This window comes from Diachasmimorpha longicaudata, chromosome 3, assembly GCF_034640455.1.
Source record: "Diachasmimorpha longicaudata isolate KC_UGA_2023 chromosome 3, iyDiaLong2, whole genome shotgun sequence".
In the NCBI taxonomy this organism is placed as follows: domain Eukaryota; kingdom Metazoa; phylum Arthropoda; class Insecta; order Hymenoptera; family Braconidae; genus Diachasmimorpha; species Diachasmimorpha longicaudata.
The window spans coordinates 8,006,208-8,031,086 of NC_087227.1; the positions used below are offsets into that span (position 1 = coordinate 8,006,208).

General features: G+C 39.2%; 3 protein-coding genes across 5 annotated transcripts; 1 reads left to right on the forward strand and 2 right to left on the reverse strand.

Annotated features, from left to right (window-relative positions):
• The first annotated feature begins 471 nt into the window (after window positions 1–471).
• LOC135160051 (titin-like) lies at window positions 472–24,834 on the forward strand. Of its 2 annotated transcripts, none has more exons than XM_064116202.1 (8): window positions 472–1,089; window positions 2,746–2,855; window positions 2,940–3,484; window positions 4,735–4,828; window positions 6,041–6,205; window positions 14,397–14,927; window positions 19,838–20,139; window positions 20,296–24,834. In XM_064116202.1, exons 1-8 carry the CDS (start codon window positions 917–919, stop codon window positions 23,317–23,319), a joined length of 4,944 nt encoding a protein of 1,647 aa, XP_063972272.1. In that variant the 5' UTR covers window positions 472–916; the 3' UTR covers window positions 23,320–24,834. The 2 variants fall into 2 exon arrangements, with proteins under 2 accessions (XP_063972272.1, XP_063972273.1); XM_064116203.1 differs by lacking the exon at window positions 472–1,089 and adding an exon at window positions 2,623–2,639.
• Window positions 1,235–2,400, reverse strand: LOC135160100 (fatty acid-binding protein-like). Of its 2 annotated transcripts, none has more exons than XM_064116285.1 (4): window positions 2,166–2,400; window positions 1,917–2,089; window positions 1,734–1,838; window positions 1,235–1,690 (listed from the first exon to the last, which is right to left on the reverse strand). In XM_064116285.1, the coding sequence occupies exons 1-4, from the start codon at window positions 2,233–2,235 to the stop codon at window positions 1,688–1,690; spliced, it is 351 nt and encodes a 116-aa protein (XP_063972355.1). In that variant the 5' UTR covers window positions 2,236–2,400; the 3' UTR covers window positions 1,235–1,687. The 2 variants fall into 2 exon arrangements, with proteins under 2 accessions (XP_063972355.1, XP_063972354.1); XM_064116284.1 differs by having other exon boundaries at window positions 1,235–1,663; window positions 2,166–2,394.
• Window positions 3,479–4,704, reverse strand: LOC135160091 (cilia- and flagella-associated protein 299-like). The gene has a single exon (XM_064116273.1). The coding sequence runs from the start codon at window positions 4,421–4,423 to the stop codon at window positions 3,725–3,727; it is 699 nt and encodes a 232-aa protein (XP_063972343.1). The 5' UTR covers window positions 4,424–4,704; the 3' UTR covers window positions 3,479–3,724.
• Window positions 24,835–24,879: the final 45 nt, after the last annotated feature.

The window sequence follows — 24,879 nt, forward strand, 5'->3', positions numbered from 1 at the left end:
TTAGCAATGGAAGTGTTCCGATCAATTTTCATTTTCAAGTATACTTAAGACTGAAGAATAAAAAAAATTTATTTCCCTATTTTATAAAATTCAACGAATGAAATAATTTTCAAGTACAGTAAAACAATCTAAATAGTTTAATTCAATTTTATGTTTTTCATTGGCGTTTTGCGAGGTTAATAAAGATAATTGTATTAAAATCCAGTGGTTTTCTCTAGCAACTTCTCAATAATATAAACCAACAAATTGTACCTTAGTCCGAGTACCTGACAAGTGACATTTCTCCACAGATGTTCCAAAAACATATATTCAAATTTCAAATTTATTTTCCCACGTTACCCTCGACGATTTAAGTAATCCCACCATAAATTCGCGCCAGCATCGCTCCTCCTCCACCGTCACATGGTCTCTGCCGCCTCATGGAAGCCCACCCTAATCTCAGAAACTCCCACTCGTCAATTCCCCCCGTAAAATTTTACAATCGAAACACGAAAAAAACAATAATAATCCCCACACACAGCACAAATCCCTCGTAGCACATACATACCCAACATATGTATCCCATGTTAATTCAGCATGCGAACGAATGACACAATAACGTAACTGAGAGTACAAATATCGCATATCAACGAATGATTATTTCGTGGGTTGTGTTACCGGAGTGAGTGAGACCAGTGAAACAAAACCGGAAAATTTGAGAACAACCTGTTTTGTCACATAACAAATGAAATGCTAGACAATTGATTCCTCGGCAATTAATGAACCGAGCAATTAGTGCTGTTTTAACCTAGTGTTGAGTGCATTGGTGATGCATGGGAAGTGTCACATGGTCACGCCTCTGTTTACGCATTAACCCCCAATTGTTTGTTTTCATTAATACGAAAACAGTCAGTGATTTTTTTATAAAATAAGTACAATGGATCAGGTGGATGGAGATTATCTGGGCTCGTACAGGAGATTTCTCGAGGATTTTGTCAAGAGCATGGATCCCGACGATCAACTCCCGGTGAAAATGACAAGCTACGACGTCAGGGAGGCTGAACTCGTTGGTGAAGTCATCGACATGACGCTTCGGTATTTGAATCAAAAGTTAGTGGTGAATCATTCAATAATTATTTATTTCAGTATTAAGAGGGGAAATGAAGTCATCGTCATTACATGTTAATGACTCGAGATCGTCTGAGTGGAATTACGTATTGGTTTCCGATTCCTAAGATTGAAAAACTATGAATAATCAGATTTAATTGAGCTTTTTTTTATTTCGATCCAATTGTCTGGGTGAAGACCCCGAAGACCCCGCAGAGTGAAATAAAAAAATTATTTTTCACTTTGAAGACTGTTTTGTAAAGTTCACAATGCGGCTAAACTAATGGAAATGGTATCGTTGAATCTGAATACATCGACGATCCAATAAAATCATTGCCATCCGTCTCCTTCCAATGATAACAGGGAGTGAGGAAGAATGGAATTGTTTACGTTTGCGCAGTTGATAACGGGAGGCAGAGGTGCTTTTATTATCATTGTTGTATTATAGTTAAGACCACACCCTCTTCATATCTCGAAAAATAATCCATCATTGATGATCACTCGATGACGATTCGAATTACTCGAGTCGTCTAAAGTATCTGGTGCAGACGACGTTACTTTTCTCCTGGGTCAACGTCTGAAATTTTTTTTCAATCAAAATTCACTGATTAGTTCGTATGACACATGATCATGATTATTTTACTCACTAGAATCAGCTGGTCGTCACTGAACTCGTACTTTCGAGTGACTTTATTCCCATCAGGACCGATCGAAATAGTCACCAAACAGTCTCCCTCGAGACTTGTCGTATTCTGGAAGAAATTAACGAGAGTTAGACCTCAGATGTTGCTCTAGATATGAATCATTAATGATGATCAGTGTTCATTAACTTTGAGCACAACTCCAGATGGCATGAATTCCTCGTATTCTTCACCAAGTTTGAATTTAATCTCCTGAGTTCGCAGCATTGTGACATTTTTCAACGTCCACTCATCGTCATTCTGACTGATTTCAATTCTTGGATTTGCCATTGACATCATTTTCCGAGGTATATAAGGGACTCCTGTCAAGTGTGTTCATATCAGTCATTAGAACTGAGAACATCGAGAATTAATTAAAAAAATATATTTGATAATTACCGAGGATTCTAAAGAATTCGTCGAGGTTCTCACTCCTTTCGTGCTGATACTTTCCCACTATTTTCACCATTTTTCACTGGGACTCTGGATGCACTGATGCTGCGGCTGTGTTGACGGCCACTGCACAAAGCGCGAGGTTAGAGAGATGCGTTGTTGCAGGCTACAGCGTCGTGACACCTGTTGGAGTGCCTTGATGCGTCGCTTATTACGCATTAGGTGCAGCCACCGAGTGGAACGGGGCTTTCGAATGATCTCGGGAGATGACGGAGTTGGATTGGCTTCATTCACGCAATGTCCCGGCATTTTTATTCTTCTGAGCTTCCCCGAAACTCGAATAATCTTTTAAATTTATCCGCAGAGAGTTTACGGAATTAAAAATTAAAAGTTGAAATTTTCCTTTCTCTTAAACAATTTTAAATAACGTTTTATTCACTGCATCTGACGTTTCAAAAATTATATTTCCCTTAATGCAAGGTCATTTATTCATCCAGGAATTAATAATAAAAATAATCATCATCACGTTAATCATTGCATTTATTTGATCATGAAAATACACATAACTATTTTCTTTCAATTTCAGATATTGTCCACCCAGCCTTCAGTCTCACATAGTTCACCTCGTCATCGAAGAGATAAAAGTAATGTGCAAAGCCCAACCGGAGGTCTGTGGTCTCAGGCCACAAGAAAAGAGTGAGTACTCACTTCCAACACCCTGTAAATCTCAATCACCACTATTTCATCATTACAAATAAATCTCTGTTGCACGTGCTCCAGCATATGCTCCACTGAAGTTGATGCAGGCTGTGACCGGTAAAGTCAACGAAATATGTCGACGTTACTTGGAGAATAGCAGACTAGCCCTCCTACCACCACCACCAGCTACTCCTCTACCTCTGACGACAGTTTATGCTATAAAAAATATCCGACGAAAGATGGAGGATCGTCATGTTGTATTGCACGATTTAAATACTATTTTTAATATAGAAGACGAATCAACAGCGAGTTATTATGCTGTATTCGATGGGCATGTTGGCTCGGAAGCTGCTGTCTACTGTGCAGCACATTTACATCAGTATTTAGCCGAGAGTGTTCATTATCCGACTGATCCAGAGCGTGCATTGCGCGATGCATTTATCACAACTGATGCACATTTTGTACAAAAATCTCATGATTTTGGAGTTAACAGCGGTGCAACAGCTGTTTGTGCATTGCTTATCAATAGAAAATTGTATGTCGCTTGGGCTGGGGACTCTCAGGCGGCACTTGCCAAACGTGGGAATGTCACACAACTGGTTAATCCACACAGGCCAGATAGGAGTGTAAGTTTTTATTCGATTGTTGAAAAATTCAGTCTTTATTTCGCGTTTTTTTCCATTGGGAAATTTCCTCTTTATTATTTCTCGTGGATATTAATTTTGATAGTCAATGGGAAATGTACTGTGTGTACAAAGGAGCCTATGTTCATCCTATCATTTTGGAAAGTGGGTCTTTTTGATTAATCTTCTTAATTAATGATTCAATTCGTCGGAATAAGTTCCTTGAAAATTAAAATCAACCTCTCAATATCTACATCTCACCACATGGTCGTATAGAACAACTTGTTGATAATCCCCACTCTCTACCTTCAACCTGAACGTATCAACCCCAGGACTCCTCCCAGGATCCAAATCCACAATCTTCAAGTCCTTCAAGTTTTTAAGAAAAATTCCCCTCTTTGCGTCCATCACCGGCTCATAATTGTCTGTCCCATTGAGAATCAACTTCTTGGTCTTCCAATGATAGTAAGACAAATCAGTTTTTCGTGGTCTCAGCTTCCTCCTCCCCTTGAAGAACGCCTTCCAGTTCTCCCTCTTCAATCGATGAGCAAAATCGATGTATCCGGACACTTCGTAACCAGATCTCGTTATTACACGAATGAAAATAATAGTCGAGAGTGTTCCTAGACGATTAGCCCTCTCTCGAAGTGATAATTCTGTTATCAGGGAGTCCCTGTGGTCTGTCAGCTCAGAGGCAAGTGTGAATGGTCTCCACACGGGGAATAGTAAATCCTTGACGATGCCCCTGCGTCTCTGGAAAGTCTCACGATCCAAAGTCTCACCTGTACTTTTATAACCCAACTCTGCAATAATTCTCGCTGTCTCAGTATTTCTCAGATAATCGAGATCTACTGCTGTCACCAGGGAGTCGAGGTATTCCTCATAGGTCGTGAATTTTAAGAGGTGTTTGTCGTTATCAACTTGTGTCCCTTTTGTCCCCATTCTCGTACCCTTTCCTTTCAATTTTTCTTTTTATTTTGATTCTCCCCAATGATCTCCAATTGTTCTCGAATTTTACGGGTTCCTGGGGACCCCAAGATAGTGATTTCGCGATGAAAAAAGGTGGGATAGGCTAAACATGCCTGGGGAGCTTTCTGGATAATTTTGGGAAAGAAATTCAATAGCAAGGAAATCCCGAATAAATTATTTAATGGATTCGACAGTTGTTTAATAAATTTATCTGTAGAAGGTTAGAATTATTGAAGAAGGTCTTGAACAATGGAATAACAGTGATCTTTTGTTTCTCATAAAAGGACGAGAAGGACAGAGTACTGAAGATGGGCGGAACTGTGATGTACTGCGGGATGTGGCGAGTGAACGGAAATCTTGCTGTATCACGAGCAATAGGTAAGTAACAAAAAGTTACAGGAAAAAAAAAAACAAGTTCATTGTTGTGTGTGTGGGCAGTGAGTGGAGTGATTTGAATGGCTAGAGAGCGCATCGAGATACTTGATACGCTCATTGATTACTTATTAAAACACATGGGGGAAGAAAGCATCGTATGATGATTTATTCTGCTGTGGGAAATTTTAATCGGTTTAATTCCGTGGTTTTGATGATCGTTAATTTTTAATAGTTAAGGTTTGTAAAATCATTTTATGGTGGCATCAAATTCAATTCGTTCAATAAGTAAATACATTAATAAATTTTATCTGGTAATATTTTATTGAGGAATTTTGAGGGAGGGGTACAATCTTGAGAAGATGGTTTTGAACTAGAGAAAGAGCCAATAAATTCTGAATCATTTTATGGCATCGAATTCGGACGATTTTCGGAGAATATTTTCACTGTCGTCAGTTGTACCAATAACTACCACCAAGTTAGGATTGACCCCACTTTGAGTGAGGCTTTGCCATTTATGTATGCGTGAAAATGGTCAGTGCGTGCCAAGCATACAATGTTCATTTTGTTTCCTGCTATCTCACACCTTCCTTTGAGGGTCATCGCAGTACCCAGAATTATTTACGTTCATTTTCTTCGTTGAATATTGATCTCATGACTCAAAAAAAATTGCAATCATTGTAATTATTAAGTATAAATTAATTGTCTGAGAAAAAAGTCACCGTAAATTAGGTCAAATGACTTGGCTCAGTTCCTATTCCTCGGTAAATAGACCTCATGTGATAACGACAGTGAGATTTCTCATCAAAATTACATTTTTCTTGCAACACTAAGACACGGTAGGAAAAAAGAAACAATTGTCCTGTCGAGCCTTCAGTACAGGACAATTAAATCTTCAAACAGATGTGAAAGATCAAATGATTTGTTCTGTCACATTTATCCACACCTCAATTAAATAGCAATGGCAAATTGACAGAATAGATAAGTAAAATTCCTCAACTTCAGAAGGTGCGTCATAATCTCACACGGAAGCCGGTAATAACCGGAAGCTCGCACGTGCTACCATTTTTACCTCATTATTCAAACGATCACATGCATCGTATTAATTAGATCATTACAGTTAATTACACGCGCTGTGTTCACTTGCTCACTTACTCAATGCTCCATTTTATTGAAATTCATTACGTAGTGATCGATATTTTTTATTTTGTTCCCCAGGTGATGCACAGTACAAGCCTTATGTCACTGGTGATCCAGAGATACGCTGTGTTATGCTCGATGGTAACGAAGATTTTCTGATTGTCGCTTGTGATGGACTCTGGGACTATATCGATGAGACAACAGCTGCTGGAATTGTTTACCAACAAATCTGTCAAGATCCACGTGAGTAATAATTTTTATTGTGGAAAGAAAAGTAACTAATTGCCATCTTAGGGTGGGGGTTACTCCTAAGGATGGAAAGCCTTGACTTTTCACCCCAGAATGGCAACTGCTCACTTTACTCTCGATCATGAAGGAGTAAAGTATTGACCATAAAATGAAAATTATTTTTATTTTGTGGTCAATTGTGGAAATCGCAGTCGGAGCTAGGAGGCCAATTGGCTCTGCCACTTGCTGAATAAATTCGATTTTGGAAAAAGCTGGAGGTGATAATAGAAACATTTTCACAAATTGGATTCGTAAAATCCAAGAGGAAAATCCATAAACGTCAGTTCCTACTGAAGCGATGAAATGAAATCCCCGTCGAAAAAAATATCAATCAATATCCGTTGGCAACAAACCAAAATAATATACCGAATGGAATCGCTTGTATTAAAACAAAGGAATCCAGGGGAGTAGCTGAAGCAAGACCTTCGCCTCTCTCACTGAAGCGAAACGATGATAGTTTCCTCTCTGGACACTTTTTCTCTTCATACAGTCATTGATGAAGAATGAGGCATCCTTACCCAACTTTTACCGTGTGTGTATTCGTTATAACCATTTAATAATGATTCAAGACGCGTGTTTTGCGCATACACGAGACTTGACTCTTAATTGGAGGAATTTTTATGTACGTGTACACTAACAACCCACCAGCACTATGACTATACCGTTATACAAAAGGAGAATTCATGTCTTCGAGGATTTTTTTTATTCTGCTCTCCTTCTGGTAGTTTTCGTTTTATTGCTGTTCGATATTGTATTGCGAATTGACAGGTTATGCTGATTTGATCGAACATTTTCAGTTGTGTTTCCTGTCTGGGCTTGGTATTGATCAACATGGATTCGTCGATCATTCGATTAAAGAAATTACATTTCTCAATCAATGAAGAGAGACCCCATCGTGGGTGATAGATCTTTTGGCCTGGAAGCCATGCAGCTCCATTTGGCCATCGAGGAGCTCCCTAAAGATTCATTATTTCAACGTCAAGTCCTAGAGACACAATGACTCGTCATTTTTAATGTCGCTCTTTAATTAAAGGCTCATGTGGGTGAATCAGTGTCTCATGAACATGTAAAACAGCCGAAGGTGGACCAAGAATATGAAATCATAGTGTCGATGACACATTCTCCAGACTAATTCCGGTAGACTGAAGATTGATTGATCAAATCGCAGTTCATCAATCTCAAGTTATAGTTTGAAAAAAATCCTGAGTTACCGATATTCACTGGCGGTTCATCTTTCGCAACTTCAGGTTATTGAGGAGTCGTTTCTTTTGAATCAGAGGTGAAAGGACTCGTGTGTTGAATGTGCATCGACATCCCGTTCATTCTTCCTCCATGAAAATCCTCAGAATCTCTCATTCACAAAGTAAACTAGAACTTGTTCTCAGAAGTGTCGATGAGAATGGGGGTAAAATGGACTCTGTTTTATTGTCCTTCGGTGCTCATTATTCAGGAACAAATTGCGAGAATTGGTTCTCGAAAACAAAATTGTTCTATTCAAGTGAAGACTGGAGGGACTTTGGAGAATATTAAAAATTTCCATTCTGCCCCACCGGCTCCCACGAGATTTTCTCCAGGGGGAAAAAATTTATAAAAAAATTGCAGAACTCTGGTATGTCTTTTTGTAGCATCTCATTTTTTTAAAACAATCAACGAAACAGTAGTAGCACTTTGCTGAGGGAAAGCAGGTCTACAAATGGTTTCGGTTGGATTAGACTCAGGAATTTGTTCCAGCTCGATTCCAGCGGTGAGTCATTGTCGTGGACTCACCAACCGACGACCTCCAAGTTATTACATTTTACCAGCCACCTCCTTCTTCCGATATATTTTTTTCATCCCTTTTTTTCAATCACTCTCGTGACCCGATATCCACTTCCTTGTTCCAATGGGAAGCATCCAAGCGAGAAAAAAAAAGTACCATTACAAGATGATTCCCAAAGAGTGAAGCAAAAAATAACGAACGTACAGTTAGCCATTGGGTACGTAAGGTTTTACAATTAAGCAGAGAGGAAAAATTCAAGGAGGGAGAGTGAGTGAGGGGAAGAGAGAGGTGAAAAAAAAAAAGAAATTGTGGAAGATTATCGACGGTTGTGGGGCGTTGGCTGGGTGCTGACTCGCTTAAACTTCATGGATAAACTTCGTGAAGAAATAGTGTGAAAACACACGAAATACCAGATGGTTAAATCGAGACTCCACCGTTGAAATATTAATGATAACGCCATTCTTTAATGTTTGTTTTTGGAGAATTTGGCGCATGACATCATCCGTTGGCAAAGAATACAAGGAAAAATCGAGAAAGTCGATTCTTGGGGAGTGAATTTATTCATTCTGGAGTTTGAATTTCAGTCCTGATTATTATGACGAAATTAAGAGATTTTAAGGGAAGGGAGGAGTGAAAGTTTTGGAGAGAAAAAAATTAACGTGCAACAGGACAGAAGTGTTTAACCAGTGGATATCGAAATATATTGATTTTTCATCATTATTTATCAATCTGTCGATAGAATGGCGAGATGGAGAGGGAGAATCGATTATTGCGAGAGATCAAACTAATTCGATAGTTACTTTAAATCTATTGATGCGTATCGATATGTCCGCGTATATTGTTATATCGATCGATATCGATGGGTCAACTTCCATCCACAAACTGATACATCGAGATCATTAAGATCGAGCTAAAATATATAAATATAAATAGTAATAAGGCCCCTCTTTGATATTTGACACAGGATATCATCGATACAGAAGAAGTACAATAGAAAATTAGTTGTCGATTATCTAGAAATCAATTTCTTCACTCTGAAATGCAGATTATATTTATGATGATGAAATTAAAAGGATTGGATTGAAAAGGGAGGAGGAAGTGTTGGCTAAAAAAAAAATTAACGTGCATCAGCATAAGAGTATTTATGTTTGTAGTGTTGTATATCGGTGGAGGACACGAATGAGTCATACTTTAATAAAGTTTTCTCCCATACGAGTGGTAAGAGTACATGTGACGATGAGACTGGTCGCACACGTGGGAGACAATCTTTCTCCTTTTCCCTTTGGTCCCTCTCTCCATTACTCTTGTTATAATTAGAAACTTGCCATTTTACGAGAAAAAGGATGGTGAATACCTTTCGTTGGAAGGAATTGCACTGGTGAAATGCTTCAGAGTTTCGTTGGTTGGTTCTGGGCAATAAGAAGATGAGAATTTTGAGGGGGAAATTTTGCCTCTGCAATGAGTTTTTGGACTCTTTGATGTAACATACGAGGGCATTTATGATAGATATGATTTTAGTTGAAGAGACTAGGGTGGAGGGAATTTTAGGAGGAATTTATATCCAGGAGGCAAGCGATGAATAACATTTATTGAATATTAAATAACAGTTTTAATCGTGTCGTATATTAAATTAGAATTGTAGACTGGCTTCTTTGTAGGTTTTTAGTAGAAAATTTGAGGGGTTTTTGGGGGAAAAAAAATCATCTAGATTGTTTAAATGGCCCAGACAGTGGCGAGACTGTTTTTGTAGGCTTATTGATTTCTATTTGTGTTTATGACTTTCATTCAACCTTCGTATGAGGTTTCTCACCCTTCTGACCCTGTAATTTGTTATCGTTTGTTGGCAATTCAGGTGCCAATTAATGATCAATAATTATGATCAGTTCAGCCATTTCGAATTGTCTCTGTAACCCTTATGTGGTCTTTATGTATCTCCACATGGGCTCGGTGATGTATCTCTCGTCCATATTCCACATTCAAGAATTCCGGTCGGCTCGATGTTGGATTCGTTGATTTAATAAATAATGTCAATTCGTGATAAACGTCATTTCATTAAGAAAATTTGAATCGAAATGTAGAAATCATCAAGCAAATGATAATATATTCATCAAATATCAATTTCCTTCATTTTGAGTCTAAAATTGTAATCGTAAATTACATTTTTAAATTTCATTTTAATGAGAAAAATGATGATCGGGAATTTTTGGAAAAAAAATTTCACCCAGACTGTTTAAAGACCCCAGACACCGGCCAGACTGTTTTTGTTGGTTTATTGATTTTTATTTGCCTTTGTAACCCTCATATGACCTTTATGTGCCTTCACACCGGCGAAATGGAAAAATCATTAGGCAAATGATGATGAATATTCATCAAATATCAATTTCAATCGTATCATCATTTAAAACTAAACATTTTCAGATGCAAGTTGATGTACTCTCCAAAGACCTTGTTTTTCTCAATGCAAAGCTAGACTGTCTAAATGTCCCAGACAGTGGTGAGATTGTTGTAACGATCATACTCTGGCGCAGATGTACGGATATACCAGTCGTGTCTGCCACGGTGCGGAACGTTCGTTCCTTTTGCCGCTTCAGCAGCCTCTCTTAGGCGTCGGACAACGGAACCGGTGATGCATCCCACTCGGCCGTCTTGTGCCGATGGTTAACAAGTACACCATCATCAGAATTATACATTTTTCATATATCGAGATCCATTAACTCGATTTTTTCCTTTAATTTTCGGTGAAATTTATTGAAAAATTTTTTTTTCTCGAGGCAGTTCATGTTACTCTTTCCCCTAAAAAAATTATCAACACTCCCTGGAGTTAATGAAGTGATCTAAGTGGTTTTTAGAAACTCTTACTTCTTGCATGTTTAAATATTGATAATTGTTTTTCTTAATTATTGAAATTTATCGAGACCGGAGAAATGGTCGAGTTAATAATGGGAAAAACGAATCGTTTGTTTCATTTCATTATTCATTTTCGATAAAACTTAATTGATTCCTGTATTCGTTAATTAGGACGGTTGCTTAGTTGATTGATTCATTAGACAAACAGTCACTTTATTGATTTGCTGTAATTTCCGATCAATTATGGGTTCGTGTCGATTTGGAAGAAGAGGGTTTTATATTTTGCGCTAGAGGTGAAAATTGAAGTCATGAGTTTGAAGCGGAAATGAAACGGAAGTTTAATAACTCGCTTCAATTTTTAATTGGACATGAATATTCACTGGCAATATGACCTGATTTTTCAGCTAGTTTGGGATGGGAGAATTTATTCATTAGAATTTTCGTTATTATTTATGATGGGCCCTTGGTTATTTCTACTGATTTTAATAACTTTGTAATTCGTAGATTCGTTTTAACGACATTCAAGACTATTTTTACTCCATCATTTTATGACTCAATGCTGTAGTAAAGTGGCAAATCGAGATGAGTCACTTTGAGTATTGACCAGCTTTTTATGAATATATCAAAACCTAAGGAAGACAGTAAAATGTTCATTGAGACCTTTTTTGTAGGGTCAATTAAGTTCTACAAAAAATATAATCACACTAATTTCGCTATGTCCCTTAGATTCGGAGACTTCATTCAATATTTGACTGCTGAATATCATCGGAAAATTCTAAAAAAAAATTTTTTAAAGGGCGACAGATTTTTTAGAATTGTCCCAGCCAATGCCGAGCCATTGCAGCCGTCCTTTTCCTGTCCCTTTCCCTCAAAAATCCTTGTGATCTCTGGATTTATTCTTCCCATACTCACATATTCATGAATAGAGCCTCGGAAATTCGTGGGATAAAGTAATGTACGTCGTGCCTACATGAAATGGTGAAAAAAAAAGGGCAAGAGGAAGGGACCGAGAATTGTGAGAATGGAGAAGAGAGAGGCGGATGGATGTGAAATGGGGGTGGGTTGGCACGGGTATGAGGTATAGCGTGAGTCATGTAGCGGTGGTGGCGGGGTAGCAATGGCGTAGACACACCACGTTCTCTCTTCTGGCTCTTGGTGATTCAGTTGAACCAGCCGGCCCGGCAGTTGATCGCGATACCTCGCCACACCCGTTACGTTCACTCCCAAGAGCTTGTTCCGTTGATTCGCGATATTCGGGGATTTAAATACTTTGTTGGAGGTGATACACCAATTCCCACGAATATCTCTGGTTTATAGGGGTACTCAGGGTGGTTCGGTAGGTGCCTATCATGGATTTTTTACTATTGGAGAAATAATTGGATTGGAAAGTGTGAAAATCATTTTTTTTTAATATTAAGGCTCGTCTTAGTAGAAGAGTCTCGCGAAGACTTCTCCGAGGAGAAGAAACTGAACGAGTTTTGGAGCTTTATACAGGGAAATATTTTTGCTAAATGTGCCTCGAAGGATAACCGACTTCTACGAATCGGGAAAATTAATTGCTAAATTATTGCCAAATGCTCCGAGAATTATTTAGGAATCGAGGGGATGACCGGGAGTGAAATGTAGTTTTGGTTGTCGTGGATTTATCGACAGGAAGGGCAGTTCTACGAGAAAATTTTACTGGAACTTTTTCATGGAGCAAAAAGTTGTCTAAAAATTGTACTTTTGGAAAATTTTGCTAAATCTCTTTTTTTCGGGGGATTTTTTCTGGAGAAACTGGTGTTAGTTTTGGAGATTTGTGAGGGTTTATTTCATTCTCATGATTCGGAAAATATTCGCAGAATAATGTCATACTTTTGGTAATTGTTAATGGTGGATGTCAAAAATTATTGTTTTACTGGAAATATTATTAACAAGAGAGTATGAAAGTTCTGTCTAAAGATCTCTATTATTTTTCTAAGCCGCGCGTTTATCTCCGGAAAAAAAATCATAGAATAGTTGAAGATAAATGTGTTTATCTCTTCTGTAAAAGGTTATCAACAATTTTTCTTATAAATATCTCAATTATCTCATTATTTTCCCGAAATTCAACACTATAACGAATCGTTGTGTTTGTCCCCAAAATAAAATCGAAGAATTATCGGTAAACGTAAATGATGTGATGAGTTTTCTGTTTACCCAACTGTTTGTTTGGCTCTGGACTCGCGAAAATTTGCATTTGATAAAGAAATAACCGTTGTCAAAAAAAACCCTGGATTACTTTTTTGAAATAATTATTTCGTACGTCAAAAATCCCGTTTTTTAACTCAATCAATTTTCCCTTCTCTATAATCATTGTTATTAAAAATAAATCAGAAGAATTATCATACGGAAATTCACCATTAAAGTAAATCGTTTCCTCTTCCTTCGAAATAAAATCACAGTATTGTCTGTAAATTCAACGACTTCCTAAATTCCCTGTTTACTCGGCTCGGTTGGCCCTCGTCTTCCAAAAATTCAAATTTACCGTAATAAATTTTATTTCGAAAATTATCGCGAGAAGAAATGCATTCAAACATCAGGAGCACTTTTTTAACAAAAAAACCGTTAGAAAAATAATACTTTCAAGCGAGTTTCGAAACAAAATTTGCATCTGGATTAATCCTTCATTGAAAAACCCTATTAACCGTAATCACCGTAAAAATATTATTTTATTTTTACGGAAATTGACCACTGGGAGGAACAATTTCATTTTCAATCAAAATAAAATCAAAGTATTATTCCAAATTCTCTGTTTACCCAAGTGTTTGTTTGGCTCTCGTCGCGCCCCGAAAATTCAAATTTAATATGACAGATGGCACACGCCCAGTCCTGATACCATCGAGCCCCATATCCCGATGAATTTTAACAGGAAGTCTACTCATTTTTTTTTCCCGTGTTAATCGACCCTGTCCATGCTGCCGGTTCCCATTTATCCTGTGGAAAACTCAGTAACCCCTTTCGTAATTTAATATAATTCCTGTAATATGAGTCTGAGCACAACAGTACAGTAACCACTCGAGACGTCTGTGGTCTCGCTTCCACTTCCCTTTTTTTCCCTTTCCGCGCACCTTTCATCAACTTTTTTTTTACTCCAAACGAACGAAAAATCCTCCGGACGCTAACGTACACCAATAATTGTCCCCCCTAGTACCAGTCTAGGAGATACAATTGCCTTGATGACTCATACGTTTACTCATGGTTGACGAGGGGCGGTAAAAATCAATTGAGTCAGTGGTGTATTTTCGTGGGTAAATGGCTGAATTTGGTCAATAATACAAATCAATAAAATATTATAATCTGCGAGGATTCAGTGTGATGTTTTCATATGGAGATGTTGATGAAGATTCTTCCTGTTATTGATTTATGTTGAGATGAATGATGTGCATGTAATTGTTATAATTACATAGTTAATGTGTTATATATAATATATATAATGTATAGGACTTGACTCACTCTTTCGAAAATGATACAATTGTTGGAACCAGAGCACTAATCATGCATTTATTAATTTTATTACAGAGAATCTTCAAGCAGTGAGTCAACGATTGGTCGAATACTCGAAGAACAAGGGCTCCGCTGATAATATAACCGTGATAGTGGTGTTTCTAACTTCACCCAATCAAATAGCAACACGATTTACTCATAATCATCCGCTGATTGCGGATGTTGAGTTGAATAATATGGAGCCGGACAACAGGTACTTCTCATCGGCAACCGGCCAGTATGAAGTCAGTGCTGGTATCAATGCGTCGTTTGGCAAGGGAATGAGAAATCAGAATAATGGAGGGGGATTCGATGATGATGAATTTCCCTACAGCAAATCATCTAATGGGAGACATGAGAATGGAGCTGTGGACTACGACGAGGAGGAGGATGATGGAGAGGAGGATGATGACGATGATCTTGGCCCAGAGAGCAATGTTGATGCTGTAGATGAGGCTAGTGAGGTCTGCACATTAGCTAATGTCTCCAGGGAACTTTTTCCGGATGAATCGCCCAAGGAGGAGACACTGGGGGACGAACTGGAGGACACGGGTGTGAAACTCTCTGGTGAGTTCATTTGTTAATATATTTTTTTGAGGCGGAGAATGTCACGGGGTTGAGCAGGAGTCCATCTTGGGAATTGTGGGGGAATGACGAAATAGCTTGGTAATTTGGGGTCTGTGGGGAAAATGGAAGAGGAGAATTTTGTGGAGAATTCTCTGAGCTACAAAAAGTTTTCTCAACGTTTTTCCGTAGAATCACTAGATCACAAGATAATGAAAGGATTACGAAACTAAATTTTCGAGCGAAACAATCATTCTGGAGGATCTGGAGATGTTAAATTATCTTTTTATTCGCCGTCAGCTCCTGGAATTTAGTGCAAATCATTCTCATTTCCAAAAAGCATCTGAAAGGGAAACCGCTAGTTTTCGATAAGAAATATTGAGTTCCTTGTATTCATCTGATTGCTGAATTTCTCAACAAAAAGTTAAGAAAACCGTGAGAATTATTCAAGTAGACAAGATGGATTTCACCATGTTGAGAGAAGTGAGCTTGAGGTGCTAGTGGTTGGCGTCCAAGCGTGCCAGTCAGTGAACTTGATGCACTGATTGTCGTCTCGAACCAGCTGGAATCAGACCAAGAGCCCCAAGATTTTCCCCACCTCCCCCGCTAGTTGACCCCGCAGCATTGCAACAATTGTTGCCTCTGCTCATTGGTGCGTTCATTATCTTTTCTATTTTTTCATTAGACTAATTGACTAATAATGACTCTATAGTCGTGACTGAATCCCTGACACGATATTCTACATTTTATTAATTAATTTTTTCCCCTCGTGTCCCTGTCTCACGCCACAAAGTATTTTTTTTTCATTTCCAAGTGGTTTCGAGTGTTGAATGGCCTCCATAATTATGGATATTGAATCTTGCTATCTAAATAAAATAGGCAATGAGAAATCAATTTTTCTCCGGTAATGATGGACAGAGTAACGAGAATTTTATATTTTAATGATAGGAGGTCAAATGAAAAACGAATATCAAGTTGATTTAACCCTTTATCGACCTCATTTAGCCCACAAATTAGAACGTCATTGGTCATTTAACCCATAACTTTGTTAACCATCAGTTGACCGATAATTCCACACATCGAAGGGTGAGTTGACCTTTATAACTCTTCCTCCAGGCTATCCTGGCCTTCAAACTATCTGTCACTTAACTCAGAAAAAAACTTCCTCTTGAAAAACTAACTTTCATCCCAATACTCCGAATATCCCTTCCTCTCAACCTCAAAATAACTCCATAACGAGTCATTCCACGAAAAAATTCCGCAGAACCTTTTTTGTACCAAATTAAATTCCCTACAAAAAAGGTCATTACCAATTTTTTGTTAAACCCACGCATTCCCCAATTATAGATCCCCAATTACCAATAAACCTCTCCCCTCCCTAAATGTCAATTAAAATTCCTTCTCTCCTCATTCACTCCCCAAAAAAAAACCTAAAAAATTCAACTCCCCCCAACCCCTACATCATATCTACAATTTCAAATTCAAATTTAGTGCACGCATGAATCCGTCAGAGTCCGTCCACTCTTCCCTGGCTTTCCATTGGCTCTCGATGTCAACTGATTCCACCAATCGCCACACGAGTCCTGAATGTTAACCCAGTGGGGGGGATAGTCGCTAGGAAGGCTGGCAGTTGGTCCCGTAACTCGCCGCCCCAGTGCTCCAGGATTTTTTTGAATCCATTGCGTCTTTTGTGCGACGTGTGTGTGTGTGCGTGTGTATTTTTTTTTTCTTCCCAAAAATATCACAAAAATAACTCGCTCACTCGCGTTACCGAGGGGTTCCATGAGACCACGGGATAAATAATAAAATATCGTTATTGTGTGGAGGAGATAAAATATCGTGAGGGAGAGGAGAAGTGCCTGGGTTGATCGTTGATCGAGAAAGCCGGGTGGAAACAAATTGTTTCACACGAGAAATAAAAAACAACGAACCACTAATAATAATAATAATCATAATCGCCCACTGGAGGATAGGAATCTATTTTTCGCCGACATTTGAGGTACGTTTCAGTGGAATAATGCGAGACAAATGAACTTATATTTTAGCTGAAGCTGGTGGACGTGTGGAAATGGATGATAAAGGAGTGAAAGAGACGAAATAAAAAAACGGATGTGCGCAGAATTTTTTGAAACGTGTGCGCCGGTCCAGCAAGAACTGACTCATATAACTGTGTTTTAGTTTTGTACCTGGGCATTTATATTCTTGAAATTCTCGGGTTTATAAATAAGAGTGCAGCTGCAAGTGAGAGAGAATAATTTTTCACTTTGTTTTGTCAGGGGAGAGTGGTTAATTGCAACTGTAATCATCAATAACTCAGGACTGAACGGTGCGATTTCAGTGAGGGAGGGCTCATTTTAAAGATGGCAAAAATAGCTTGAAAGTGAGCACAAAATTTTGAATTTTCACTCTACCGATCATGAGTTATTGCGGGGACAACTCTTGCGTTCTCCTGTTTACAGTTTCGAGGCAAAATTTTAGGGTCCTGGAGGAACAGGCACAGGGGGAGGGGACTTAGGGAGAATTTATGAACGTGTTGATTCTACTGGAACATGTGTGAATGCGGGTTCTCAGAATGTACCTGGGTTTCCGCCGGTAATGCCGGCGTTATGCATGAAGTTGAAAGTTTTTCGCGTGGCGATGTCTCCTTGGACTGTTCGCCCACTTCCTGCTGCTGGAATTTGTCTTTAGGAAGTAAAGAATTCAGTGTTGAAAGATATTTTATTCTGGATGGTCTTCAAGCTAGACAATCTTTCCGTCATTGTTTTTTTTAGACTAGAAATTTTTCGTGGAATTTCTCTTCTAGAAATTCCAAACGGGAAGTGGAAAATGCAGCAGAACAGAACGAAAGTTTCACTCTTTTTCTCGTACTATTGAGTTATCTCGATGGTGAGTGGCTTTCAGGGAAAATGTCACGAAACATTATTTGCTGTAAATTTAATCCTTTACAGAAAAGATCTGATAAGGTTTTTCCTTAAAATTACTCACTCTGGAGATACTAACAAGGTTATCAAGAAGATCAGATGTGATCCACCGGATTCTCGGAGATATTTGATTTGTTTATTATTTCGCGAATGACATTTGCGTGTCAGGTTTGAGAAGATTTTAATGAGACTCTTTTCGTTATAAATTAATCCTCCAGAAACAAAATGGAATCCATTTTCTTCGGCAAACGCTCATTATCGAGATTACATTAATGTAGAAAATCTAAAATTCTAAATTTAGAATTGACTGTCAAATGATTTTATCGATCAAATGGCTACTAAGGATGTTTGGGGCTGAGGGTGAAAAGACTATCAAAAGTATCTACAGTTGAGGGTTAAATTCTCATAAAGATCATCAACATTTCCTCCGTGAAAGAAATCAAAAAAATACAAGAACTTTTATGAAATTAATTAATTACATTAATTAATCACATGGACTTTCATCTAACTCATTCGTTCCGCGACTTTTCCGTCATTGTTGAATCTTTATCAACAAAAATTCAATAGATTAGATAAATTCAACATTGACGCTCTTTCAGTAACACTTAGTTACAAAGATAACTGCACTGGGATTAGCAGTCGTAGAGAGAGTGGGCTAGTCCGTGAAGGGTAGAGGGATGAGGGGGGAAGGGGGTATACTGAAGCAGTAAGTGTAAAATTAACTTTTCGTTCGGCAAAAAAAAAGCCCCGACGTGAGTGTGAACCGAGAGCGAACAGCCTGTGACACTGACAAGAGGCCATCGTACTTCAGGCAAAATAAAAATCAAAAGAGATATACCACATATAGAAATAAATGAGGAGTGGAATTCAGTTGCCATGTTATTTTAAAATAAAAACAAGTATTGTCTATTTCTGGATTGTATAAACGGAAGTCACTTCGTGTGTCGTCAAATTTACATGCTTCAATATTTAAATGATAATTCATGAAAACAGTGATAGGGGGAAGGGGGCATGAATGACAAGATATGATAAGACGCAATTGCCGGAAATGATTTTTATCGCTGTTATGGACTTTTCTGAGAGTGAAAATATTTTTACATAAAAGATGAAGGTCAAAGGACCCTTGAAGACGTTTTGAGTGAATGCCAGATGAGGTTAATGCTTCAGTAACCCTTCAGGGTCAAGTATTTAATGGCTCCGAGGGTCAAATAATGTTCAAGGACGTTGGGGGAGAGGGTCAAATAATTATGAGGATTGAACGGACTTGAGGGAGTTCTCATTTATATAAAATATCTAGTTGGAACATTTAGGATTGATCACACGATCTTGAAGATCTTTAGGATTGGCCACACAAAGTGAAGGGTTAAACAGTGTTTCGAAAACTTTGAAATGTTTTTCGAAAATTGTAATTGGGAAAATCCTTACTTCACCTCTCCAGACATGAAAATATTTTTCCCCAGTGCGAGCTTTCCCTTCATTCAATGCGTTCTCAACCTTATCCTTCTGTTCCCTTCCATTCCACCTCAAATTACGTAAAAATAAAAACGAAATGAAAAATTCACTGCGACAGCCTCGTCAGCAGGAGGAATGCATCCTGTATGACGGTGGCTGGTAACGCCCATTCCTCATGGTAACACCGTCGCTCATGTGCGTATCCGTCGATACCTAGCCATCCCAGTGTCGGCTACCTCCTTGGCAAATGTCCCAAGTGCATCCTAAATGCAAAGCATTCATCTCGTCTGTTAGAAGAAGGGGTTGAGGGGAGGGAGGACACAAATGTGTGGGCATAGGCTGGCAAACTCAACTGGTCTAGTCCACTGCGTGGGGTTTACCACTGAATTTGTAGATTTTTTATTTTGTTGATTTTTTTTTATCACTCGTTGCCTCAGAGAAGTCCCACGCATTTACCTTTCTATGGTGTGATTTATGATGGAGGGCTCTTATCAGGGGAGTTATTTAATCGTGTTATTTATTAATGTAATTTTCCAACAGGTACCAAGAAAAATGAGCATGTCGATCCAGAGAATGTAGGTGACAGTGAGGACTCTGACGACGAGTGGAATTACTACAGGGTCGATTCGGATAAGTTGAAAAATCAGGGGATACAGGAGGCTGAGAGGTGTGACGATCAGCAACAACTGGAGATTGGGGACTCTGAGGAGCAAAAAGCTACTGAACCTGTGGACATTGCTGAGAGTGACAAGGAGAAGGAGAGAGAGGTCGAGGAGAAAGAGACCGTTTCCAGTGACAGTGACGAGGAGAGAGAGGTTCCACAACAGCTCACTGAACCCGAGGTACGATATAAGAATTGATTGTGATGATTTTAACGATTAATTTCTGAAAATACAATTTTGGGATTTTTTTTCCGTGTAGAGAAAATTTATCATTTATTTTTATCAGTTCAAAGGAAACGAAATTTTTGAGTAGCAAATACGTTTATTCATTTACAGATTTGCGAGCAAACTCCAACGACAAACCTCCCCCTCGTCCCGGAGCCTTCAGAACTCCACCAATTATCCCCCGAAGAAATGGACTTCCAGCTGAATCCCAACGCCGCCGAATTTATTCCGGTGTCACCAGCACCGGCACTATCCGCTCGTATTCTAGATCTTCCAATAGCTGGTTCACCCCTCAAACAGACCCCGATGATGGACGACATCCGTGTGCCCAGTCCCAATGAATTTCAGGAGGAGGTGAGCCACCGTCCGAGTGAGATTGAAGGAAAAATTGTCACCCCTCAGAATGGTGATGAACTGGACGAGAAAGTGGATGAGGAGAGGGTGAAACCAGTCTTCAGTCTCGATGAGTCAGAAGTCTCCTCGACAAAGGCGGAGTTTGGAGATGAATCGACAGCGAGCTTCCTGACAAATCCGGATTATCACAGAAATCCTGGCCTTGATGGATCTTTCACCAGTTCGTATTCAGGTTTCGAGAATGATCCAATGATCATGTCCTTTGGTCCTGGTGATTTTAATCCACTGAACAGCAATCCAGTGGATCTCAACGCTGTTCACGACTTGACAGATGCTGATCTGATGGCCGATGGCAATAGTTCGGGACTACAGGACGAGGAACGGGATAATGATGTGCATCCTGAGTTGGCTGATCTCATTTCTCCTGATTCTGATCAGCCAAAACCATCGGATGCTTTTCCCGACCATCAAGTGAGCGATATGTTCGGAAATATGAGCCTGGAGCAGCACATCGAAGAGCGAATTGAGCAAGAGGTAGAAGCTAAAAATCTAAAGAACTCAAATCAAGAGGAATCAGCTTGTCAGTCCAATGGAGGAGAGCTGCCACTAGGTTATGAGGGACAAGATATTGAGATTAATGTCAAAAATCCAGAATCAGCGGAACTTGAAGAGCCAGTCGAGAGCGGAGAGAGCCTCTTGGAGGTGAGGGAGAGCCCTATGGAAGTGAGGGAAAGCCCTGTGGAGATGAGGGAGAGCCCTATGGAGCTGAGGGAAAGCCCCTTGGAGGTAAGGGAGAGCCCTATGGAGGTGAAGGAGAGTCCTTTCGAATCGAGGGAGAGCCCCTTCGAAACGATGGAGAGTCCTCTGGAGTTGAGACAGACTCCTCAGGAGATAAGAGAGAGTCCCTTCGAAGCGAGAGAGAGCCCTTTCGAGGCAAGAGAGAGCCCCTTCGAGGCAAGAGAGAGCCCCTTTGAGGCAAGAGAGAGCCCCTTCGAGACGAGAGAAAACCCCTTCGAAGCAAGAGAGAGTCCCCTGGAGGTGGAGAGTCCTCTGGAGGTGAAAGAGACTCCCTTAGAGGTAAGAGAGAACCTCTTTGAGATGAAGGAGAGCCCCCTAGAGGTGAGAGAGAGTCTAATCGAGGTTCAGGAAAGCTCTCAGGAGATCGAGAGCCCTAAGGAGGTAACGGAAAGTCCTGAAGTCCAGGAAAGCCTTCCAGAGACGAAGACAACCCCCCTGGAGGTACCTTTGACCTTCGACCTCATATCCTGTGACTCCACAAGCCAGAATCCCTTCGTCTCTTCATCAACTGAAGAAACGAATGGTGATTTAATTGCTTGCAGTCTCACTAAAGAGCCAAAAATTTCGAGTCCAATGCAGGAACTAATGGACGTGGATCCAGTACTTGAAGCCACATCCCCAGTATCAGACAAACCTGATGACCATTTAATCCATTATGACGACTTAATCACCACATCTGAGGCTAAATCAACACCTCCAGAGGAGCCCGTGGCTATAAAATTATCCGAATCCCTTCAGGAATTCACTGGTCTCGAGGAGCAGTTCAATCCACTAGAAAAAGATTCAGGCGTTGAGACACCGATTATCGAGGACTTGAGAACTGATGCTGATCTTATTGCTTCCAGTCCTGAGCCCATTGTCCAAGAGTCTGATAAACCCCATGTTGAAGTCAGTGTCGAACCTCTAGAGTCCAAACCAGCTGAACCTTTAATTCCTGAGATTGTACCAACAATTGTGGAGGCACCAGTGGCTCCAGTGATAGCTCCAGCTGTCGTTGAGAAAGAATCAGAAAAAGAAAAAGCTCCGGCGAAAGCTAAAACAGCAGCAGCATCGAAAGTAACATCAAAACCCCCCTCAAAAACCTTAAAACCAGATGTGAAATCCACTGTAAAATCCTCACTGTCTCCAAGTAAGCCCCCCACTCGTCCCTCAGTCCCACCAGTAAAGAAAGCATCACCACGTCCACCGACAAAGCCTCCAACAGCTGGAGTAACAGCCCCAAAACCATCAAAACCCCCAGTGAAAGCACCGGCTCCAAGAGTCGCTCCAATTCCACCAAAACCAAAACCGACGACTGGAGTTTCTAGACTCTCAGCAACAAAGACATCAGTGACTGATAAAAAACCTCCAGGTGTTGTTAATGGAGATGTGAAAACAGCCAAATCCAAGATAACTAGTAAACCTCCAGCTAAATTGCCAATTGGAACCACTAGACCCACGACAGCTCCTGCAAAACCCAAACTTCCCTTGACTAGTGTTAAAACGTCCACTGCACCTACCACTGGAACTGGAGTGGGGGCTAAACCACAAAGGCCCAAGACAGCACCATCCGCGACTACCACAACTACACTGACAAATACAAGAAGAACCTCAACAACTGCTAAGTCTCCAGTCATTGATAAGCAGATCAAGGAAACAGCAAATAAACAGATATCATCCAGTCGCACTTCTGTCACTGCCACCAGCATCAAGAAAACTACATCGACGACTACATCCACTGTTGCTACTGCCAGACGTGTCACTACGATAACTGGTACTACAACTGCTACCAAGAAACCTCCAGCCAAGCCCACTGGAAAACCAACTGCTGCTATGAATGGAAAGGCTACTACCAAGACAACAGTCAAAGCTAAATTACAGAATGGGGTTTGCGAGGTTAAGAAGACAGAGGAGGAGGGGAAGATCGAGGAAGACGTGCCACAGAAGGATGTCTCGCCTGTTGATGCGTCTAACGACAATCAGCTCATCATCACTGCTGAATAGTTGGGCATATGCTTTTGATGTTTTTTATCTGTCAAAGGTTAGAGGTTTGGTTTGTCTTAGGAGGGAAAGTGTCGGTGATTCTGGGGGAAATGGTGGACTGAGGAATTTTGATGTTTTTCTTTTTGCTCCAAAATGTGGAAAAAATTTTCGGGGATTTAATTTTGAAGGCTTAGGAATTTGAAAGTTGAGGATGTTGAGAAACTTTTTTTTGCTCAGAATTTCACAATTTATTTGCTGAATATGTCAATTGATATTTTTCCGTGGAATTATTCTTCTTAGAGGTTAATTTACGCTGTCCTGGGATTTGAAAATAAATCAAGGAAATTTACTTTTCGAGGACTGATGATTTTTTTTTCTCAGAGTGAGTACTTGCGCGGGCAGATGGCCGAGATTTTTTATGTAGATAATTCTTTTCGTATCATTATAGAAAACATTTTTTTAATATGTGCATCCAGAATTAGGGATTAATTGAGGATTAACTCAAATAAGAAAATGTGAAATCACCAAAAATTCATCATTTAAATTTTCCACTTTCACCAGCTCCTCCAGAGCGCCCTCCCCACCCATTCTTCAATTGACAGCGTCGATTTTTAATTTCTTAATGACTCCATATAACGAGAGAAGCATAAGGAGAGCTTAGGAATTTTATACTCGAAAACGCTTGCAAATTTTCCTCTGTTATTGTGTAAATAATCTAAATGCCTTTTCGTAATTATCGATAAAAGCATAACTATTAATTGTAGCACATTTTTTACACGATTATCGCAAAAAAACATTTTTTTATAAATCCATCGAATCAATATCATGGTGCTCGCTCACGTGGGCTGGCGAATATTTTCCTTTGTCTTTTTTTTAAATTTCACTAACGATTCGTTCAGTGCGTTACTCTGGGCAATTTTTTTTTCATTTTATATGGCTTTGTAATGATAGACCCCGATGTCGGATGGTTGACATCGCACAGGTATCACCAGCGACAAGAGAAAAAAAATGAAAGTACGAAAAAAAAAATATTGATAAAAACCTCTGGCAAAAGTCGATGAGATAATAGATATCATAGTTATCCTTACATTATGCATTTGTTTTCGTAATTACTGATATCATCATGTGCATTACATACTCGATTATTAATCATGTGCGATTTTTGTCCTCTGTTATTGAAAGAAAAAGAGAGAGAGAACGAGAGAAATGATGGTGAAAATCGAGGCTTAATGGTAACGAGATAAAAAAGAGAACGAAAAAATTCATTATTTATTTGTGCGTTCCTACTATTGGACAAGTACATTCAAACAATTGACAGAATTTAATTGAAGAGAAAATAAAATAATGAGAGAGCGTAACGCTTTGTATATCCATCAACGTTACGTTTTTTTCTCATTTCCTCTTGTGTCTGTACAGCACGTTTTTTTTTATTTAATGTGATACCTTTATAATTATTAATATTATTATTATAATTATTATTATTATTATTATAAATTCAAGACAATATGAGATATTGAATAAATAAAGTTTATATTATGATTGGTGTTTTATTTCTAAGGTTATGGTTGTTATTGTGCTGCA

Bases quoted from the DNA above. Each gene is read 5' to 3' on its own strand.
- LOC135160051 (XM_064116202.1), top strand. From the start codon at position 917: ATGGATCAGGTGGATGGAGATTATCTGGGCTCGTACAGGAGATTTCTC. The intron at 1,090-2,745 runs GTTAGTGGTGAA...TTTCAATTTCAG, and splicing joins CTTCGGTATTTGAATCAAAA to ATATTGTCCACCCAGCCTTC. The intron at 14,928-19,837 runs GTGAGTTCATTT...ATTTTCCAACAG, and splicing joins CACGGGTGTGAAACTCTCTG to GTACCAAGAAAAATGAGCAT.
- LOC135160100 (XM_064116284.1), bottom strand. From the start codon at position 2,235: ATGGTGAAAATAGTGGGAAAGTATCAGCACGAAAGGAGTGAGAACCTC. The intron at 1,839-1,916 runs GTTAATGAACAC...AATTTCTTCCAG, and splicing joins CATCTGGAGTTGTGCTCAAA to AATACGACAAGTCTCGAGGG. The intron at 1,664-1,733 runs GTGAGTAAAATA...AAAAAATTTCAG, and splicing joins GTGACGACCAGCTGATTCTA to ACGTTGACCCAGGAGAAAAG.
- LOC135160091 (XM_064116273.1), bottom strand. From the start codon at position 4,423: ATGGGGACAAAAGGGACACAAGTTGATAACGACAAACACCTCTTAAAA.